We start from the raw sequence: 21728 nt of genomic DNA on the forward strand, positions 1-21728 counted from the left end.
CGCTCCGCGTAATTTTTGTTTGTCTGCAAGGCTTTGGCTATGTTTATGTTTGCTGTGAAGTTCCCTTTGCTTCTGCAGCAGTTTTCTAACTTGGTTGTTGTACCACGGTGGCTCTTTTCCATCTCTTACGATCTTGCTTGGCACATACTCATCTAACGCATATTGTACCCTAATCTGCTTTTTGTCACTTTTGCTAAATTGCAGAGGTGGATCCACTTTCTCAGTAATTAAAATTATGACAGTTATTACCAATCTGCTGCTCAACAAGCAAATGCAGACACGCTGTCACAGCTGCCAGCCAGTCCCAATCTACAGTTCAATTGACAAAAGGCTCCAGTTGGTGTTTTGAATGATGCTTTGTAGCAGACATTGCTGGATTTTCCTTCGATGTCATGGAAGGCAATGGCTGTCAATGCCACTTTCCTGGATAACTGTTTCAAGTGGTCTATTTGGGATGCATCATCCCTCCAGCATTGCTTCCTCTCATACACCAGTTGCTACATGTGTAGAACTGGGGTATGTCTTGCATGAAGGCTTTAGTGTGGCATCACATCTACCGGCTGGCAATCGATTGCAATATTGAACCACTTGAGTAGTCTGTGCACATAATCAGGCTACACAACTGTGTCAGTTTTTCCTTTGGTCAGTTCTGGAGCACCGTTACTCACTGTACACATTGACTTCAGGCCTCTTTTTGGGTAGTATGTGGTTGTTTACGCATTGTCGAATTTTCCGTATGTTGTCAATCTGTACCATACAACACTGACAGCCACTATTCATGCATTGTCGGTCATTTTTTCTATCGAGGGCTCTCCTTGGACCCTTGTCTCAGATATTAAACAGCAACTCATGTTGTGGGAGTTCACAGTTTTTTGCATCTGCAATGGTATTTAGCATTGACTAAAAACCCATTCCATCTTGCTTCTACCTCAGAGGTGGAGCAATTCGTGTGAACTTTTAAAACTCATATGAAAAAGTATGTACCTGTTTCACCCCACGGTGATGCACTTTCTAGTTTCCATGCCATGTACTATGTAACACTGGTTAACAGGTGCAGTTCAGCAGAGTCATCTGCACACCCATAGGATCTGTTAGATTTGTTTCACGTTGACTCACATTCCCCAGACTATCATGGGCCACTTGTTTTCCTCACGGGCCCACTGTTTGAGCCCTGTCTTTCCGCCAATGGCAAGGGTGAATGCCGCATGTAGAGGTGGGCCACAAAAGTCAACATCTGTTTGTGTAGGACATTGGTGAGGAGCAGCTGACACACCATTGTAACCAACTGTGCCCACAACCTGCGGGACCCCGGCTGAGCGACAGGGTTGGCCTCAGTGTCAGTCTGGTGAGGGCCCCTAATTGCTGCTCCATGTGCCATCAAAGGCCACTGCCTCCGCACCTTCCACCATCCTGCCTTTGACAGCAGACCGGGAACTGGCAGGGATAGCTCCCATGACCACTTACAAGGAACCGACAGAATCTCTCCCATCGGCCTCCTCCTCACATTAACCACTGGTAGAGTCTTTGCGCCTGCTGACGCCAATGGCCAACCATCACCCCAGTCTCTACAATCATGTGCCCCTCCAGCACAGCTAGCTGCATCAGCATTGTCTCCTCCTGTGGCCGATTCACTGTCAGGGAATCTCACACATAAGCCTGACCATTTTCAGCCATACGGGGTCTTTTCAGAAGAGGAGGATTTAGTATCTCTGTCAGTAGACATTGAGATGGATACAGATGAACTGGCACAGACATCATCGCAGAACAGGACAGAACACCATCACAGAATGTGTATGCAAAGTGTAGCATGGACAGAGCCCATGAATCAGCAACAATAGATCTGGCCCAGCAGTTCTTACATTGATTTCAACTACCTCGGACCTGGTCTTTACTTCACACTGTGGTCTGTTTCTGAATGCTAGTGCCAGTTATACTCAATGATTGCATTCGTGTTTCTTCAGTGCTTATTTCTTAAGCAGCATTCAGACTCTCATTTCCCTGGTGGATTGACTCACATCGAGTTTGGTTCCCTCTTCTGTGGTTCAGCTCCCAGGCTTTATTGTCAAGCCACTGTTGACTCATACGATTACGTTTGTGGTAAGAGTGGCAGTTCGCAGTTTGTAATGCATTGTGTGGATAAAATACAATACTTGCACCACTTTTAACCTCTGTCAAAGTCTAATAGAATGTTTGTGCAGCTCTTTTTTTAGACAGCGGTAGCTGCACCTTCTGCAAAAAGACTGAATTAATAGTTGATATTGTCTGCCATGTCATTCATAAACAACATTAACAACAAGGTTCTCATCAGCAATCCATGTTGTGGGAGTTCACAGACTTTTGCATCTTCAATGGCATCCAGCATTGACTACCACCCCATTTCACTAGCTTGAAGTTAACTTCTACTTCTGTCAGTGACTCTTGATCCAAGATAACGTCCTATGTTCACCCTAACAAGAAATCCTCAATCCAGTCACAAATTTTGTTTGATACCCTATACAGTTGTAATTTTGATAATAAGGATAGGTGGGAGAACCAAGTCAAATGTTTTTCAGAAGTGAAGAAATACTGTATCCACTTTGTTGCTTTCAACCATGGCTTTCAGGATGCCACATGAGAAAAGCCCAAGGTGGGTTTTGCGTGATCAGAGTTTGTGGACCAATGATGATGGGAATACAGGAGGTCATTCCATTTAAGATACTTCATTATGTGTCAGCTCAGATCATGCTGTGGGATTTTAGAACAGATGAGCATTAATGAAACTGGACAATAGTTTTTTAGGATAGTTTTTTTTCTAATATCTGTAGAGGGGTGCAACCTGTGTTTTGTTCAAGGGATTCATGGTATATTATGCTTAAAATTGAAGCTAGCTTGGCTGCAAATTCCATAAAGAGCATGACAGCAACACTATCGAGGCCTGGAGCCCAGTTATAGTACCAGTGATTTTAGATTTTTCGCAACACAACTGGCACTGATGTTAAGCCACTCACTTTTGCAGGGGTGCAAGAAGTAAATTAGTGCAGCACTTCAATAACTTTCTTAGGAAAGGAACTTTGAAAATGAAGTTCACATTTTTTCTGCCTTTGCTTGACTACCCACAGTTTCAGTTCCTGTGTCATCCACGTGTGTCTGGATACTTACTTTGGTACCACTGACAGTTTTACATGTGATAAGTATTTCTTTGGGTTTTATGAGAGATCATTCCACAAGATTATGCTATGGAAAGTCATTTTAAGCTCCACACACACATTACTTACATGACAACCAAATGCATTTCATTCACCATCTCTCTATAGCTCTAAGCTGAGTTTTATATCAATTATGCAGAAGTTACAGTTTTGTTAGAAGATTTTTTACAATGTACATACACCATGGAGGGTCCCTCACAGAGTGCACTGTTTTATTAGGCACATATCTATCAAGTGTATGGTTAACTTTTCTTCTAAACCTGAGCCAAGTTTTCCCCCATGCTCCTGCCCAGAGGTAAATACTTAAAGTGCCTCTTTCACGTATGACACAACTGCCTCTTTATCTAGCTTACTGAACATGTAAATCTTCATGCTTGTTTTGGCTGCCCTTTGCATGAGGTCTGTTCAAAAAGTATCCAACCTTATTTTTTTATTGTTGAAACCAACAATGGTATCAGGGTGCATGCACTATCTGTGTTTGTGGACATTTGTAGTGCACATGCCTGATTTTTTCATGACTGTGGAAACAATCAGTCACTGGCAAACGAACGCATGTAAGTGGCAGCTGTCAGATTGTTTTGTGTGCAAAAACAACAGAAAAAGTGGAGCAATCTAATTGCATCGAATTTTCTTGTAAGCTTGGCCATTCTCAAATTGAAACAATCATCAAGATTTGACAAATGTTTGGGAGTGAAGCAGTGGCTACCATACAGATAAATGGATAGTACAACTGCCTCAAAGATGACTACTCATCAGTGAAGAACGAAGCACATTTAGGTAGGCCTAAACATTCACATATAACATTGGCATTGATCAAGTAAGAACACTGGTGATACAGGATAGATGAATCACAATTGGAGAATTTCCAGATGAAGCTGAAACTAGTACAGAATTCATTCATTCCACATCAACAGAATATTTGGGTCTCAGGAGGATCCCAGCAAAATCTGTGCTGAGTTGCTAACAAGTGAGCAGCAGCAACTTCATTCAGAGATCACGCAGGATATGCTGGATACTGTTAACAATAATCCCAACTTTCTATGATCACTGATGATGACTTCTGGGTTTATGGGTACAACTTAAAAACAAAGTTCCAGTCATCATAATGGAAACTTTTATCATACCCGAGAGTCAAAAAATGTGAAGCAGGTCTGTGGCAATGTAAAAGTCATGCTGACAGTCTCTATTAATTCCAGTGGTGTGATTCATCACAAGTACACAACAGAAAGTGCAAGTATCAATAAGGAGCAGTACAAAGAGGTTCTCATTACCTTCATAAAGCCTTGGGATGCAAACATCCAGACTTGTCTGCAGAGAGCAGTTGGAACCTTCACCACGAGAATGCACACGCTCGTTGTTCTGAGTTAATTAAAGAGTTCTTTGTCCAGACGCAAAGAGCTATGGTTTGTCAGCCTCCCTATTCCTCTGATCTAGTGCCTGCTTGCCTAAACAGAAAAAGACTATGAAAGGGACCTGATTACAGAACAGGGAAGACATTACGCAGAATTCAACGGAGCAGCTGTGCACCATATGAAAAGAGGCTTTCCAGTGGTGCTTCCAGCAGAGTTGGGAAAAGTGTATAGAAGCTGAAGGGGACTACTCTGAAGGTAACTAGTGTCTTAATAAAGACTGTTTTTATAAATAAAAGTCAGATATTTTCAAACAGCTCTCATACTTGAGTATTCATTGTCGCTACATCACCCTCATTGTCACTGATGCCAGTTTTAATATGGACATCATCAAAGAAATAAGATCTTTTGGTTGCCATTAGAATCTAGGATTCCATCATAAATCAGCTTTCAAACTATTTGCTCTAGGTAATTTTCAGAGAAAGCATTTAGCATTCTTTTGCAGTGAAGACTTACATAACTGTGATTATCCTTATTTGCTGTTGAATGATTTAAGTCTCTACCAATGATGACGTTTTGATTGAGGAATTTACACAGTAGCAAAACTGTGGTTTTCTTTTTAAGTTTTCTGTTTCATTGGGGGTGAGTCTGGTGATCAATAGAGAGATCGAAATAAAAGTTTGTGCCCACCCTTGATACTGAGCCCTGTCAAACAATCTCACAAGCAGCTTCATTTTCTGTTTTTGTAGATCTGAGTTTCATCTGTACTGCGACAAATACATTACCTCTATTTCCCTTTAGTCTCCTATCCACATATTTTTTTGTGCTCCACTGTCACTCACCTTTTCCTTGCTTCCTGTGTACATATAAAATCTCCAGGTCCTCCACCTCCCCCTTCATCATTTCTCAGTCTTACTTGTAAGGGTGCCTTATTTTGTCCCCTGCCTTCTTGCTTTAAAACTGCATGTTTATACCTTCTACATTCCATAGCAAGACAATCTTTCCTAACACACTCATGTGATCTCCTCACTATGGATCTTCTATTATCTCTTGAACTCACCCCATCAAAGATAGCACTCACACCCAATACTGCTGCAGTGCCAGTATAGAGAGAGAAGGTCCTTTTCTTCATTCAGGGCTGCTGATTAGTGCCTCTTCTATTCGATAAGTGGTACTAAACCCCCCCCCCCCCTCCCCCTCCCCCTCCCCCACACACACACACTATTTAATCTCTGTTCTTGACAGCCAGAGTTTCTCATGCAAATTGTTATAATGATACCATAGCAAGATTCAGCTCTAAACTGTCACATTTAGTCATGGAAGTGATAACACTGAGTAAGAAAAGACAATTTGTTTTATTCACAATACAGTGTTACCAGTGTTACTTCACAGCCAACATGAATACAGATTAATGACATGCACCATCATATAACACAATTATTCTCAGTTTTTGTTTAGAGTCATACATTTTAATCATCTGTAAAACGAAAAAAAATCTTGAGCAACTCAGTATGTGATGAAACTATAATTACTAACACAATTACTAACAAGAATGGATAAAAACTTTGACTCTTTTTCACACAAAAATAAATTATTCACAATTCACAATGATAATTTTCTGCAAAATATTTGTTCATGAAATAAGTACATCTAATTCACCCACACATAATTTTTGGGGATACAGAGTAGTTGGTTAGAAGAATTCAAGTTTCATGTTTGATTTATGCCACAATATGGCTTGTATCTCATATTTTACTTCCACACATACATTTCAACTTGTGATTTCAATATTTGCATAGAAATTAAATATTCAGCCATGATATAGCTGTACAAATTGACACTGTATTTATAAATATGTCATCAATATTCTTTTTGTCTCTTTGATCCGAAGTTACTATTTATTCTGAAATCTAGGAAATTGGTACTTTTTTTAATTATAAGGTGTGTTCACTAACTAGGAACCAAATGCTTCACAGCATCTATCGCTCACTTCACACCTATTTTTCACTCATATTCTCCTCCATCTTCTCCTCCCTATTCCCAACCCTGTCCCTCTTTGTGAGTATCCTCTTGTCTTTGTGTCTAATTTGAACTAAAAATTCTCATTCTGGCTGACTGATAGACTGCACAATATTTCACTATAACTTTCTTAAGAAAAATAGTGATGGACTCACTTCACCTCTTAGGATATTGTGGTTACAAAATTGTAAATGTGAAATATGCAAATATTTGTGTTGCTGATGAGCAACTTCAGCCCCATACTTGACTAACTTCATTACATACAATATTTAAAGCTGATGTCATGTTTATCTGTGTCAATTCATTCCTTTTCCCAGCATGCTACAAACATTTTTAAAGTAATAATAAACATGCATGGTTATGAAGGCTTTTTGTGAAGAAGCATAACTACTGCTAATTAACATACAATAAGGGTGTTCTAAAGAATTTTTACAGTGGCGGCAATGTACAAATCCTGAAGTAGAGAATAGTAGGTATTACCCAAATATTTCTTATTTATTTATGTTTAAATCAACACTGGGAGACTAAAAAATGCAATTTTAGAAAGACCCACTGACTGCAGATATCAGCTAAGACTCAGTGCTGTTTTCTCTCTCTCTCTCTCTCTCTCCCTCTCTCTCTCTCTCTCTCTCTCTCTCTCTCTCTCTGTGTGTGTGTGTGTGTGTGTGTGTGTGTGTGTGTGTGTGTGTGTGTGTGTTTTTTGCCTCTACGAAGAACAACAGGACACTTAAGTGCGACAGGTGGCCGTTCTTTTCCATGTGACTTCCTACACTGCAGTGCTTCCTACATTTGTTGTTGAGTAGTGATATAACATCAGTTTAATGGACAGGAGAATCATCTACATTTACAAAAGATGTTAGAGAGGAATACAGCATGGCAAATATGAGGTAAAACAAAGTATTCTCTTTGTCATATAGCCATTTTTAAGAACAATGAAGCAAGAAATATTTAATAATCATTTGATAAGATGTGGTACTACTTTTTCAGTACAGTGGTTGGAGTAAACACTTGCAGTATTAAAAAAAATGGAAGTAGTAAAAAGAAAGAAGATTTATACGGACATGTTCTGTACATCTTCTAGTTGCAACTTAGTCTGAAAATGTCTCTCATAACAAGCAACTTAAATACATATACTTGTGAAGGATGTGCATGAGCATGGAAACTATAGAAAAGGTACTGATAATTGTTATAACTCACAAACTGTAACTGTGATGGATATAAAAAATTTGTGAAGGCATAAATTATTCTGAAATTAGATGAAATACTGCTTCCAAATAAAATAATTCGTTCTGGTTCCAGTACCAAAAGGAAGTGAAAGGAATTTAAAGTTATGGGGAGTATGAATAAGCAATACAGATAAGGAGTAACTATTCGGAGCAGTAACTCAACAGAAATTGAATTACATATAAACATGCAGAACAAAGTAAGCACTGTATGAATATTCCAAATTTTGGGATCAAACAATTTGTAGTCATTTCCTTAATTTTGCATCTTTATTCTGATAATCTTCTTTGCTGTTTTCCTTACAGTTAGCTCAGATCTTTGTGTCATAGTAGTACTGCTGAGGAAGGTTATCACTAAATAGTGACAAATTATTCAAGATTATTACATGCAGCTCTAATGTATTATTGTAGGGTCTGTTACAGATAGCTTTTCTGGTACAATAAGAAGGATATAGATTTATTAGTATATCTTTCACACTGTATACAGAAGGAGAGGTAGAGAGGTAATTTTTACTTGCCATTATTTGCAGTAGCTAAGCACTTCAATAGAAGGAAGTCTGATGGTGACTCAATGTGCATTCCACAAAGAACCGTCTGCCAGTTTCATTAAAAAGTAAAACCACTGGGATCCAATAGAATTACCTCAATGTTTTATACCAATTTCAAAGAATTAACACATTCTTTCACTACTATTTATCATGAGTTTGCAACTCTGGATGTCCGGAACATTAGGAAGATAGACTGCAGGTGAACACTTCCACAATATGAAAGCAAACTTTACAACATAATACTAGCTTTAATGTAATGACTTCCCTGGAGAGTAAAAAACTTCCATGTTTAAATTTTGTGGCTTTAGAGACTTTACTCTTGTCATGATGCTTCACTTGCTGCAAGCATGAAATTATCGGAGTGAAGATATTGCAAGAATATTTGTGTAATCACTTCCCAAAAATTAATCATGATTTTTTCATTGCTAACTAATAATATGGAAGTTTTACTTTTATATGGGACATAAACTATAATTAAACATTTTTGACTGGTAGATGAATGCAATACATTTTCATAAATTATCACTTTGAAGCAATCAACGTATACTAAACCAAACTATTCTGATCACTCTTGAGCATGGATTATATAACTGATATTTACACAAAACAGACAACTCTCAGAAGTCAATTGTAGAAATGACATTCTGTATAGGAAAATATCACATGAAAGCTGCTAATAACTACACAACAGCACACAAAAACATTTGTTTGATGTAATGAATAGGGCACAATAGATTCCAGCTACAGAGATGATGATTCGATCTTGTCTGTAAAATAGTTTACAGTAACAAAGCAAACCAGTATAAAGCTGATTGAATACACTCAATTGAGTAGTAAAGAAAATATGCGAAGGATTTCCATTTCATTTAACAGAAAGTATGTGCACAGTTGTGGCAGAGACCATATAGGCAAAGCTATTATGACCCACTCCTACTACATATCCTACATACACGATCAGTACTGTGTCAGACTGTGTCACTCATCACAGGAAGAAGATTACTGGCACTGAATATCACCCTACAAACAGTATGCAAATTTGTATATAAAAACAGGTAAAAGATGAGGAACCAGTAACCATAATTTTTGATTTATTGTTGGAATGTTCCATAAAACTCGCTGGCAGAGTATTATAAAGTTTGCAGTTGTCTGATATCAGTAGTTGTCTAGTATCCTCTCCATTAACTTCTAAGCTCTATTGGACCACAGTACTCAAAAAATACCCCCCCCCCCACACACACACACACATACCTACCCACACCCAGTATGGGGAGGGGTGGGGGGTGTGAGAGGGTCCTACATGCCTGTTTTCCATAAGGAAGAAACTAAGTGTGAAATCTGAGCTATGATGTTGAACTTGTAAATACCTACCCACCACTTAGTGCTTCCTTCACACAGTATGGGTGTGACTTACTCAACTCACTGTTCAAAATTTGCTGAAGGAGTATTTGTAAATATGCATATGATGAAACAATATGTTATGAACAGAACTGGTACTGTTGAGAGAGGAGGAGGTGGAAAAATATAAGAATAAGGAATGTTTGTGAGTAAAGGTTCTATCTTCTCTGTCTCCAAAGACAGGATGGAGAATACTTGCCCTATGATGTGCATCACTATATGATAAGTGAAAAGTAATCAGCAACACTGTCAAAATGCCATTATTTTTTAATATTTGTAACCTGAACAGCATCTTTAAAATGTCTCTCTTATTAAATTATGTGTTTCTTCTTGGAGTAAACTGCCACTCTTTTAATTATTTACCTGAATAAATGTTCTACCAATTAACAACATAAATGTTGCAGATTGTTCTATATAAGGTCCCTAACACAATGCATTTAAAATCCATAATCACATTCATTAAGCCCCACCTCTTCACAGTTTTAATGTAATTTACTCAGATTGCATATTCAACATGGAAGTCATCAGTTCCTTAAGAACCCATATACTTTCTCTTTTGCTATCACATTCCTCATTTCATTTTTCCCGAATTCCATCTCAATGCATATTGTTACACATTAATAAATTTAAGATAGAAAGATTTAGACGAGATAGGAAGAAGGCTCATCTACAGTATTCAGTTTCTGTAGCAGACTAAATTTCATGCATGACAATTATTAGTTTATGATGCAGAAGCCCACATTTTCTTTATTTACATACTAAATTCTATCTGCCCAATACAAAGCAGACAAAATTATATGAATGGAATGGCACAACTGAAATTAATAGAGATACATATTCACACTTGTTACATCTAGTTTTAACATTGTCTCCATTCATGTACCTGCTTCCGGTTACACTTAGTTTATTTATTTTGTCCTTCCTACAATATACCCTTGAATTTCATGGTGTAGTAAGGTAGCTCCAATAACATTAAATCTACCATATGAGACCCAAGACATGCTCAAATATCAAGAAGTATCCTCAAACACATAACATAAAATTGGGGTCTGTTTCCAAATCAGTTTTCAGTACAAGTGTAAAGGCACCAGTAAAAACATATTTATCATTCCTCATTCACTGTATATTGTGTTTATCTTAACAAGCTTCAAGTACGAGCACTTTGCAGGAACAAACCACAGCATGCTATACAGTCAAATAACAATGTAATTTCTTACACAATTTCTGCAAGCAGAAAACAATTTCAAGCACATGCAGAAACCAGAATACGGATTTGGCAAGCCATAAATGAACAGTAACAGTGACCCACTGCAAATAAGATCATTTCTTCTAAAATCAAGCACACAGTGAACAGCAGCAGCTGCAGCAACAGCGATGCCAATTACTTTACCTGTGGGTATGGTTAAGGGGGCAGGCAAGGTGGTGGTGGTGATGGTAGTGGTGGTGGTGGTTGTGTTGGTGTGACGAACTAAGTCATACGGAAGCGAAGATCGCCTCGGCATGCAGTGGGGGGGCGCACAGTTCTCTTTAAAGCCCAGTGGTCTCAAAACACCTGTGTTAGCAAAAAGCAAGGGTATTAGTGACCCTCCCTAACTAAATGCCATATGATGAGCATATTACAAATGGAAAATAAAATGCATAAACCGGATGCAAACTTAAAAATAATATACAAGGTGAAGGCTGTCCTGGAGCAGTACTGCACAGTATTTACAGTGAATTCCTGGCAACATACATTATATTAACAATACTCAATTTGCACTATATATGCTACTTATGAGCAGTACCCTTAAGTAAGAAATGAAATTTGCTACTAAAAACTCTTGCAGAATTCACACAGATAAACATGCTTTAAAAAATTAACATTTTAAAGTTTGTGATTTGTGCCCCACAATAGTCTTTCCCTTTGTAAAAACTCTGTGATGTTTGAGTCATACAAATAACGATCTGTTGCAATTACAAATTTTCAAATATGTTTATTTTAATGAACCTTTTCATGTATGTTACATGACTTCTAATTTATATTAATACAATAGCTTTACATACAGTTGCACACTGTTGATATAACATAATTCACTGAGTTGTTTATTAATTTTACTAGTGATTTATTGAAAAAAACTGAGAAAAATGGAATTCATTTTATGCACATTATTATTCCACTTTTATTCTCATAAAATGCAGTAAGCAAAAAATTTTGAATATCACTAAGGACAATAACTTAACCATAATTTGTACATTTAAGGCCATCCATTTTCAGCAACTACAAGCTCTTACAAATAACCTTACAACTGAATGCTGTCGACATCTGATTATTTGGATGAAATACTTAAACTTTTAAATAGTGATATGTAAACGTTACATATTGTAAGATAAACTTTTGCATTATAAGTGAAATCTAATGAACTACTTTCATACTGGTACGACCTTGAGCAAAATATTGTGTGTGTGGATCAAGCACACGCGCACGCGCAAGCGCACGCGCACGCGCACACACACACGCACACAGAGAGAGAGAGAGAGAGAGAGTAAGAACAAAGCAGTCCAAACTACAAAAATGCTATTGCACAGCAGTTAAATATATTAAGAAAAGAAAGCAGATGAAAACTGTTATTTAAAGATATTGTCTGATCAAATCATGAGAGCTACTCATTCTTAAACAAACCAAGTTAGTAAAAATAGCACAGAACATATATGTTTACATAGAGAGCAGCCTTGTTCCCAGATACTAATAGAAATCTTAATCCAGAAGAATTTTACATATTTACTGTTGCTATACTGAAATTAATATCCATCTTCGGAAAACAACTGCGGAAAGGTTTTGTGATAAAACTCTGTCCATTTCAATCTAAGTTAATATGGCCAGTGTTTCCCTGATTATTATTCTTTCCACCAGGATCATGCATCTACTATGCAAATTTCTTTCTATATTTTTTTCTTTCTTAGGTTGCTTTTTAGACTTAACTTTTATAGCAAAACATCAGAAGCTATTTCTGTTGGTTCCAAACTGCCTCCTTATGATTTACAACAGAAGAAACTGAGCTCTTTCTTTTAATATTCCTTTGCCTCTTTCATGATTGTAAAATATAAAACAGACTTCTGAAAGAAATGACTAAATACTGCATACATTTTTCCCCATCAGTCACATAACTCCCAAATACATTCAAAACCAAAAGAGTTCATAATATTTCTCACATTCAGCTGTGAAGCAACTGTTTCTTCTTCATATGACAAACTATATTTTTGGTCCCAGCTGAAGTGTTTCACTGTGCAGCCATGGTCCGTACATAAGAAGGGGAGGAAATCTAATGATATTGGTTGCTGTTACTTATACGGTTATGTTTGCTTCCTATATCTACCTTCCTGATGGAACCATTAATTAAAAATTAATTTACAGAACATATTTCTTACTAGACAACTTAACACATTCTTGGTTCTAGATGAGACATACATATATATAAATTTTCTGATAATTTCACATGTAAGAGCTGTAGCATAATAAAAATGCCCCCTGCCACCTTAATATACTACTGACCTTTTTACAGTTTACAATGTACTATCATATGAATTGTCTATAAAGTGTACCTGAACAGATACTTAATGGTACACAGAGAGTGAAAAATTTTGGAGCCATAAGCAAGTAAATAATATTTGTTTGTCTAAAGATATTTAACACCCTGTTCTTCCACAAATATATGCCATGTAAAATAGATTTACTACAGGGATGTTAGACATTACAACTGGTGAATAACTTGGTTTGTGTGTGTCACCAGCCTGTTTCAACTACCTTATTTATTTAGTAACTGGAAATTACAATAATTTTATTCTGCATGACTTGTTGCATCAAGTACATTAAATGGCTACCAAGACAGTAACATCTTTCTTAGAGACTGCTTAATTAAAGAGATGAGGAGACCTAACAATGGTAAAATGAAATACACGCTTCTAAACACTGGTAGAGTCATAAAACATGTAATTTCTTTTAATCTGTTTATGTGGTATAAGATTTCATAAGACTGAATTCAGATATTCTATATTGTAGTACATATATTTCAAGAAATGTGGGGATTAAATATGCTTTAAAAAGATATAAAGTTGTGAACATCACTTAATACAATATAGAATTGATAGGAACTTAAAAGAACAAAATTTCCACATACTATCAAGAAATTATGTCCTTTTCTTACCCTCCTTAAACAACAAAAGGTGGCAGGGAGCACAGAGCCACTTCACACACGAAACTCAACTCTCTCAGAGTGCACATTCTTTGTAAAGAATTTACTAAAATGTGAGCATCTCCTACTTTGTCTGTTGATGTTGACATCAACGGGCACAGAGCCCCGTCGGAGGAATCTCTCTCCTCCCCCCCTGAGTGCTAATCCTGCAGACTGTGGATCTTCTGCACGTCCCAATAGTAATGCTACAGGAGCAGATCCACGCCTCCGAGCAAGAGCCTGTGACATATGGAATAATTCATTAATTAGTAATTAAGTAGTTACACACACACACACACACACACACAGAGAAACAGAGAGAGAGAGAGAGAGAGAGAGAGAATGCAATTATTTCACAGTCTCTACCAAATGTAAATGATAACTTTCTTCAGCAGTTCTTTTTGTTTCTTCATTTCCCAAATACATGTTCCATATGTCAATATCACTGTGACAAACATTTATTTGAAAAACACACAGCAATAAAATACTTCACTACACCATCACTGAATATTGCATTGTATTACATACATAATACGACTAAACATACAGTCTCTCATATTTCTGATGGGGCAGGGTAAGCCTGTGATAGGATAGGGATAGGAACTGCTGGGTGAATGGATTGGGCAGGTCTTGCACCTGGGTCTTCCAGACTGATTTTATCTCTGTGTCAAGGGGTGGGGATGCGGAGTGGTATAGGGATGAACTAGGATGTTGTGGAGCCTGGGTCAGTGACTGAACACCTGTTTAGGAGGGCAAAGAAGCATCTTGGTTAGGTTGACCCTCATTTCAGGGCATGCTTGTAGGATGTCAAGGGGTTGGGATGGGGAGTAGCATAGGGATGAACTAGGATGTTGTGGAGCCTGGGTGGGTGACAGAACACCTGTTTAGGAGGGCAAAGAAGCATCTTGGTTAGGTTGACCCTCATTTCAGGGTAGGATGTGGTTCAGTTTTTACCATCCAGGGTGATGGTGTGTGACCAGGGGGTGCTCCATTGTAGCTGGTTCTAGGGGCTGGTGGGAGGATTGGGAGTGTGTGGGGATATGGCTCGGGAAATTTGTTTGCGGACTAGGTTTGGAGGATAGTGCCTCTCTGTGAAGACATTTGTGAGACATTCAGCATAGAGGGCGAGAGAGCAGACACCACTGTACGTACACCATCCCCAGATGGGTAGGCTGTATGGGAAAAATGCTTTGGAATGGAAGGGATGGCAACTGTCAAAATGCAGGTACTGATAGTGGTTTCTGGCTTTAATGTGGACATAAATGTGGATGCAGGCCTCAGAGAGGAGAATGTCAATGCCCAAGAATGTGGAACACTGTCATGAGAAAGACCGACTGATGTGGATGGGAGAGAAAATGTTGAGGTAGTGAAAGAATGAGGACAGGGTGTCCTGGCTCTGAGTCCAAATCATGAAGCTATTATCAGTGAACCTCAATCAGATCACGGGTTTGAGGTTTTTGAAGGCTAGGAAGTTTTCCTCCAGATGGCTCAGAACAGGTTGGCATAGAAAGGTGCCATGTAGGTGCTCATGGCTGTGCTGGGGATTTGTTTGTATACCTTCCTTTCAGAGGAGAACTAGTTGTGTCTTAGCATAATTTTAATAAGATGTATGAACAATGTGGTGGTGAGTTCTAAACTCACCTGTCTTAAGGACATTGGATGAGGTAGTGCTTTATAGTGGTCAGACCATGAGCATGATGGATGCTGGTGCATATAGAAGTGGCATCAACAGTGACAAGCGGGGATCCTGGAGGTAAATGGTTGGGGAGGGTGGTAAGTCAGCAAAGGAAGCGGTTGGCATAGCTGACATGGGGCAGTAAACTGGAGGTACTGGTCAACAGGTTCAGAAATTCTTTCAGTGGAAACACAATAAGCAGTTGCAGCTACGACGGGGCCTCCAGGATTGTTGGGTTTGTATATTTTGGGGAGCATGGAAAAGGTGAGTGTGTGTGAGGTGTGATAGGAGTGAGAAGGAAAATGGATTTAGGGAAGGGGTTCTGGGAAGACTATAAGCAGAAACTGGACAGGTAGAATGATTAGGTCAGGGCTGTTCCAAGTTGGAAGTGAAAAATAACTGTAAGGTGACCAAGTTGTGGTTATGTGGAAGAAGGGGGCAGGGGTCACGGTGGGGTGGTGGTATGAACTGGAAAAGGCAGGGTTCAATGTTGGGATCAGGCTAGCTCTGAGTGGAGGGATTGGTGGCAAAGAAATGTTTCCATTGCAGGGATCAGCACAAGCAGAGTGCGTTTTTGACAAGTCCAGCATCATTAAATATGGGTGTAGCGGTGAAGGTAAGGCCTTTGGAAGGACTGAAACTTCTGTGGGACTGAGGATTTTAGTGAAAAGGTGAACAACAGTGTTCTGGGATCATTTTGTTCTGGATTTAGTGGACACTGGCAGCGAGTGTTGGGGGATGTGTCAAGTTGAAAAGGTCAGCTAGGCAGGGTCTGTCTGCTATAATGCTTTGATGAGGAGTAACACTTTGGTTAGAATAGGGCCCCCCCCCCCCCCCCCAAGATGGCAGTAGGATGTCAGCAGACTGGTTAACTTAAGAAGGTGGTGTCTCGAGTACTCTTCCAGGTGCTGGAGTGTAAGTGATTCAGTTTCAGAGATGTGATAGATGTAGTAAGGACCACATGATAGCAGTATCTTGCAGAGGGAGCAGAAGTGGTTCTAGAATGTATGTGCCATGGAGATGTGTTTTTATAGTACTACGTTTGTGAGGGACAGGGTCTGATGCAATCTGAAAAGGTAAACGTCATCAGTGTGAAAGAAGGTGTAGGATCCAGATAAATGAATTTTTATGATTAGGCTACTGGGGAGGATTCCACAGTTTAGGCTGCATTTGAGGAACAGGACATGGGACTGGGTTTTGGCCAGGTAAAGGGATACATTTTGAACTGCTGCTGAAAGGTGGAACACCGGTGCACTGTGGCAGAGATGGAATTGGAAATGGGAACTGACCTGGGAAATGGGCAGATCAAGGTGTTATGTGATTGTGGGGTTAACAGAAAAAGACTCATAAAAATATGTTCAGGCACACAAAAATGTGCACCAATGCACAAAAATATGCACAAACGAATATTTAAAGATGTTCAAAAGTGTTGTAGAAAGGATGGAGAGAATGCGGTATGAGAACATCGTGACGGGATAAGGGATGAGAAGGGGGGAGGGGGGGATTGGTTATGTCGAGGTCCATAATAAGGCATGGAACAATTGTGTCAAAAATGGACTCAGAAATACATGAGGATAATGGAGGAAATGTGATCACTAGAAATAATTAAAATTATTCACGGGAAGAATTTAGGGCATGGGAAGCTGCACCAACAATCCGTTCAGTCACATAGCCACTAAGTAACTGCGTGGATTATTGGTGCAGTTTCTCGTGCTCTAAATTATTCCCATTGTGTATTTTTGCATCTATTTTCTGCACTTCACACGGAATTGTGAACCTCAACCTAACAAATCTGCCCCCCCCCCCCTCTCTCTCTCTCTCTCTCTCTCTCTCTCTCTCTCTCTCTCTTGCCCCCTCCCCCCCTTATCCCAACACCCACACACACACATTCCCATACCTCACTTGCTCTGTCCTTTTTGCTACGTTTCTGAATGTTTTTACGCATTTGTTTGGTCATATTTTTACATATTTTCAGGTATTTGTTACATATTTGTGCTTATTTCTGTGTGTGTGTGTGTGTGTGTGTGTGTGTGTGTGTGTGTGTGTGTGTGTATTATGTATTCTACACATCTCTTTCTGTTAGCCTTCTACACTGCACAACCACCTAACACCTTCATTTACCCACATCCCACGTAATTTTACATTCCCCAATGCTCTGTCTGACACAATCCACCTCTGCTCCATCTTTCTGCACCAGTTTGCAAATGTACCTTTCCCTGGCTACAGCCCAGCCCCACATCCCGTTTCTTAAATGCTGCCGAAATTATGGAATCCCCTCAGCCCCCAAAGGCCTAACCATAAAATTCCTTTCCTCTGGATCCCACACTTCCTTTCACAATGATGACCACCTTTTCAAATTCTATCAGTCCCTGCCCTCAAAATCCTGGCACTATAAAACCACATCTCCATGGCACATATGTCCCAGAACCACCTCTGCTCCCTCCACAAGATACTGCTATTGTACAATCCCCGCTATATCCATCACATCTCTGAAATTGCATCCATTGCAATCCAGATCTGGAAAAGCACATGAGACACCACCTCCATAAGTCATCCAGCCTGCTGAATCCTACTGCCCTATCCTACCCACAGTGTTCCTTCTGGTCAATCCATCATACTACCCAGACACTGCCTATATGATCTTCTCAACTTGCTACACCACCCAACAAACCCCTCCAGCTCTCCATTACAACCAGAGATGAAACAATCCTGGAAACACTGTTGTTACCCTTTCTACTAATCCTCACCCCCACAAAATCTTCCATCTTATCAAAAGGCTTCACCTTCAGCCCTACAGCCAAATTTAACCATGTTGGACTTGTCAAAGACCTACTCTCCGTCTCCCGGTCCTGCAATTGAATCACTTCTTTGCCACCAATCGCCCAGCAAATGCCCACCTGATTCTAACACTGAACTGCTCCTCTCCCAATCCATACCACCATCTAACTGTGATCCTCACACCCTCCCTTTTCACCTAACCATTACCTGGTCACCTTCCAGGAATTCCTTACTCCCTACTTGGCCTCACCATCCTTCCCCAGGTTCCTTCTTAAGAACCTTTCAGCAGAAAAGAGGACAGCAGCACACAACCGCAAATCAGATCCTGACCTAATCATCCTACCTGCACACAATGGTTTCACCACTGTCATGGCAAACTGCAGAGACGACTTGGTAGAAGGCCTCCACCAACTGTCTGATGCCTTCACCTATGAACTCTGTCATAATGACACCATCCCAGAAGTCTGACATAACCTCCAATCCTTGCTTAAGGTCTTACACACTTCTCAGAACCTCTTCCCTCAATACATTTCCCTCCTCACCCCGTATCCCCCCAACACACAAACCCACTTCCTACATGCTTCCCAAAATCCACAAACCCAGCAATTCTGGAGGCAACATTATAGCTGTTTACTGTGCCCCCACTGAAAGAATTCTGGACCTCACAGACCACACCTCCAACCAGTTTCCAAAAATCTAGTCTCCATTTCCTTCATAGAGTCTCCACCATCGCCACCCCTTTACCTGTTGGATCCCTACTTGTTACTGTTGATGTTACTTTCCTAGGCACCAACATCAATTATGCTCATGGTCCTGTTGCTATCGAACACCACCTCTCCCAACATCCTTCAGACTCTAAACCCATCGCTTCATTTCTCATACACCTTATCACCTTTGTCCTAATGAACAACTATTTTATCCTAATGCAAAACTACTACTTCTTCGAGGGGGAGGTATACAAAAAAATCCCCAGCACAGCCACAGGCACCCACACAAGGCACCTTCCTACACCAACTTGTTTATGGACCAGCTAAAGGAAACCTTCCTAGCCTCCCAAAAACTCAAACCCCTGATCTGGTTCAGGTTCACTGATAGTATTTTCATGATCTGGATTCAGGGCCGGGACACACTATCCTCCTTTCTTCACAACCTCAAAATCTTCTCTCCCACCCACTTCAATTGGTCCTTCTCAACACAGCGTGCCACCTTCCTGCATGTTGACCTCCTCCTGTCTAAGGCCTACATCTACATCTCTGCCACATTAAATCCACCAAACACCAACAGTACCCACATTTCAACAGCCGCTATCCCTTCCATCCAAAAAACCCCTCTCACACAGCCTATCGATCTGTGGATGGCATACCTGCAGGGACAGCAACTCGCTTTCCCTGTATGCTCAAGATTTCAGAAAGGTCTTAACAGACAGGTATTATCCCCCAGACTTAGCCCACAAACAGATTTCCTATGCCACATCCCCATACACCCCAAATTCTTCCACTATCCCCAAGAACCAGATACAAAGAATTGTCCCCTCGTCACCCAACACCACCTCAAACAGGAAAAACTGAATCACATCCTTAGTCAGGGCTTTGATTGGCTATCACCATGCCCTCATGTTTGAGACATCATTCTGAAGATCCTTCCAACCCTTCCTAAAGTAGTGTTCCGTCACCCACTAAACTCAACAACATTCTAGTCATCCCTAAGCCAAAGGGATCATATCCCTGTGGAAAACACAGCTGCAAGACCTGCCCAATCTACCCACCCAGCACTCCCTATTCCAGTCCTGTCACAGGATTATCCCATCCCATCAGCGGCCTGGCCACCTCTGAAAGCTGTCATTTGTGTACCAGCCCAGCGTTAATCATTGTTCAGCTTCTTATATGAGTACGACAACCAACCAGCTACCCGCCAGGATGAATGGCCACTGTGAAAGTGTGGGCAAGAGCAAAGTGGATGACCCCTTTGCACAACATGCAGCTGAATGTAAGATGCCCGATTTCAATAGTTGCCTCACAACTTATGCCATCTAAATCCTCCCGTTCACCACCAACTTTCCTGAACTTCACAGATTGGAGTTATCTTTACATCATGTTCTCCACACTCAAAATCATCCCAGCCTCAACCCACTGTACGCTACCATCCCCACGCCCTACATTCCACCTCCTCCCAACACACATCCCCACCCTCATTGAGACTGTTCTTTGTGAATACATCTGTCAATCTTTTCCCCTTCTCTGTTCCTCTCCTTTCTGCTCCCCTTTTCTCCCTTCCCTCCTAGTCACACCACCTCCATATGCTGCACCATGTAGCCTTGTCTACCACCTCTAGTCCCTGCAAGCTCTGACAGGCAGCACTGTTTCCTTTTCCCTGATCCTGATCCTTCCCCTTCCCCACTCCACTACAGATTTTTGCCCCCTTTCAATACATTTCAATCTTAGCCTGACCTAAGCAACCAGAGATAGTAGTTATGTGTGTATTGTGTGCTTGCTTGTATGAATGCATATGTGTTTTGCTTTTCTGATGAAGGCTTTGACTGAAAGCTTAATGCGTAACCATCTTTTCGTTGTGCCTGTCTGCAACTCAACATGTCATCCTTACGGTGAGTAGCAATTTATCATCTCACAGTTGTTGATATTCCAACATGGAGCTTCCATTGTTTGGAAAGTTTGTAAACTTTCTTTTTAGTTCTCTAAAATTTGACAAAACATGTAACAGGTCACATCTATCCTTCAGCTTATTGGTAATAGAACTATGCAAATTACTCCCTTTTTGCCCCTTTCCACATACTCCACTTTATTTTTCCTCCCGCAACTGCTCCATTTAATTTTCACAGCATTAGTCTCATCCCGAAAGGCCTTTCTTCTGTCGTCTTCCATTCTTGTACATATGACCCACATATTCATGACCAGCCCAGATAGCCGTACACATTAATGCACCACTTCCAGGATGAGAAGGTACACCAGCCCCAGACTGAATCTGTTTGGCAGGATGAATACCAGATAGGCACCAAAGTTCCCCATCAGTTACACAATTTACAAACATTAGAAAACTTTCACTCACTTTCACCCACATAAAAGTACATGCAGAAATTTGGGGTGCATATACTTTTTTCTGGGGGCAACATAGTGGTGACAAAAAGAGTATCCAGGTCCCCATATAGTAACTATGCCTATTTCATTAATAATCACAATGACCCTGTGCCAATGTGGGACAAAAGCACAAGAAAAAGAAGAAGATGACCTACATATCCATGGGAGAACCTCATTGGGAAGCCCTTCTAGTGTCTCACTCCAGTCACCCCTGAAATGACAATCCCCACACACTAATCTCAAACCATTGCCTAAA

The 21728-nt window shown here is 40.2% G+C and overlaps 1 protein-coding gene across 3 annotated transcripts in view; it reads right to left on the minus strand.

Annotated features, from left to right (window-relative positions):
- The window catches only part of LOC126482310 (cAMP-specific 3',5'-cyclic phosphodiesterase 4A-like), a 321740-nt gene that overhangs the window by 86300 nt on the left and 213712 nt on the right, over positions 1-21728 (minus strand). For all 3 annotated transcript variants that reach the window (XM_050106346.1, XM_050106344.1, XM_050106347.1), the window contains 2 exons: positions 14017-14167; positions 11110-11271 (listed from right to left, as the gene is read on the minus strand). In XM_050106346.1, the coding sequence (XP_049962303.1) occupies positions 11110-11271; positions 14017-14167 (313 nt within the window). The remainder of the gene's footprint in view (positions 1-11109; positions 11272-14016; positions 14168-21728) is intronic.

This window comes from Schistocerca serialis, chromosome 5 (assembly GCF_023864345.2).
Source record: "Schistocerca serialis cubense isolate TAMUIC-IGC-003099 chromosome 5, iqSchSeri2.2, whole genome shotgun sequence".
NCBI classification, from domain to species: Eukaryota; Metazoa; Arthropoda; class Insecta; order Orthoptera; family Acrididae; genus Schistocerca; species Schistocerca serialis.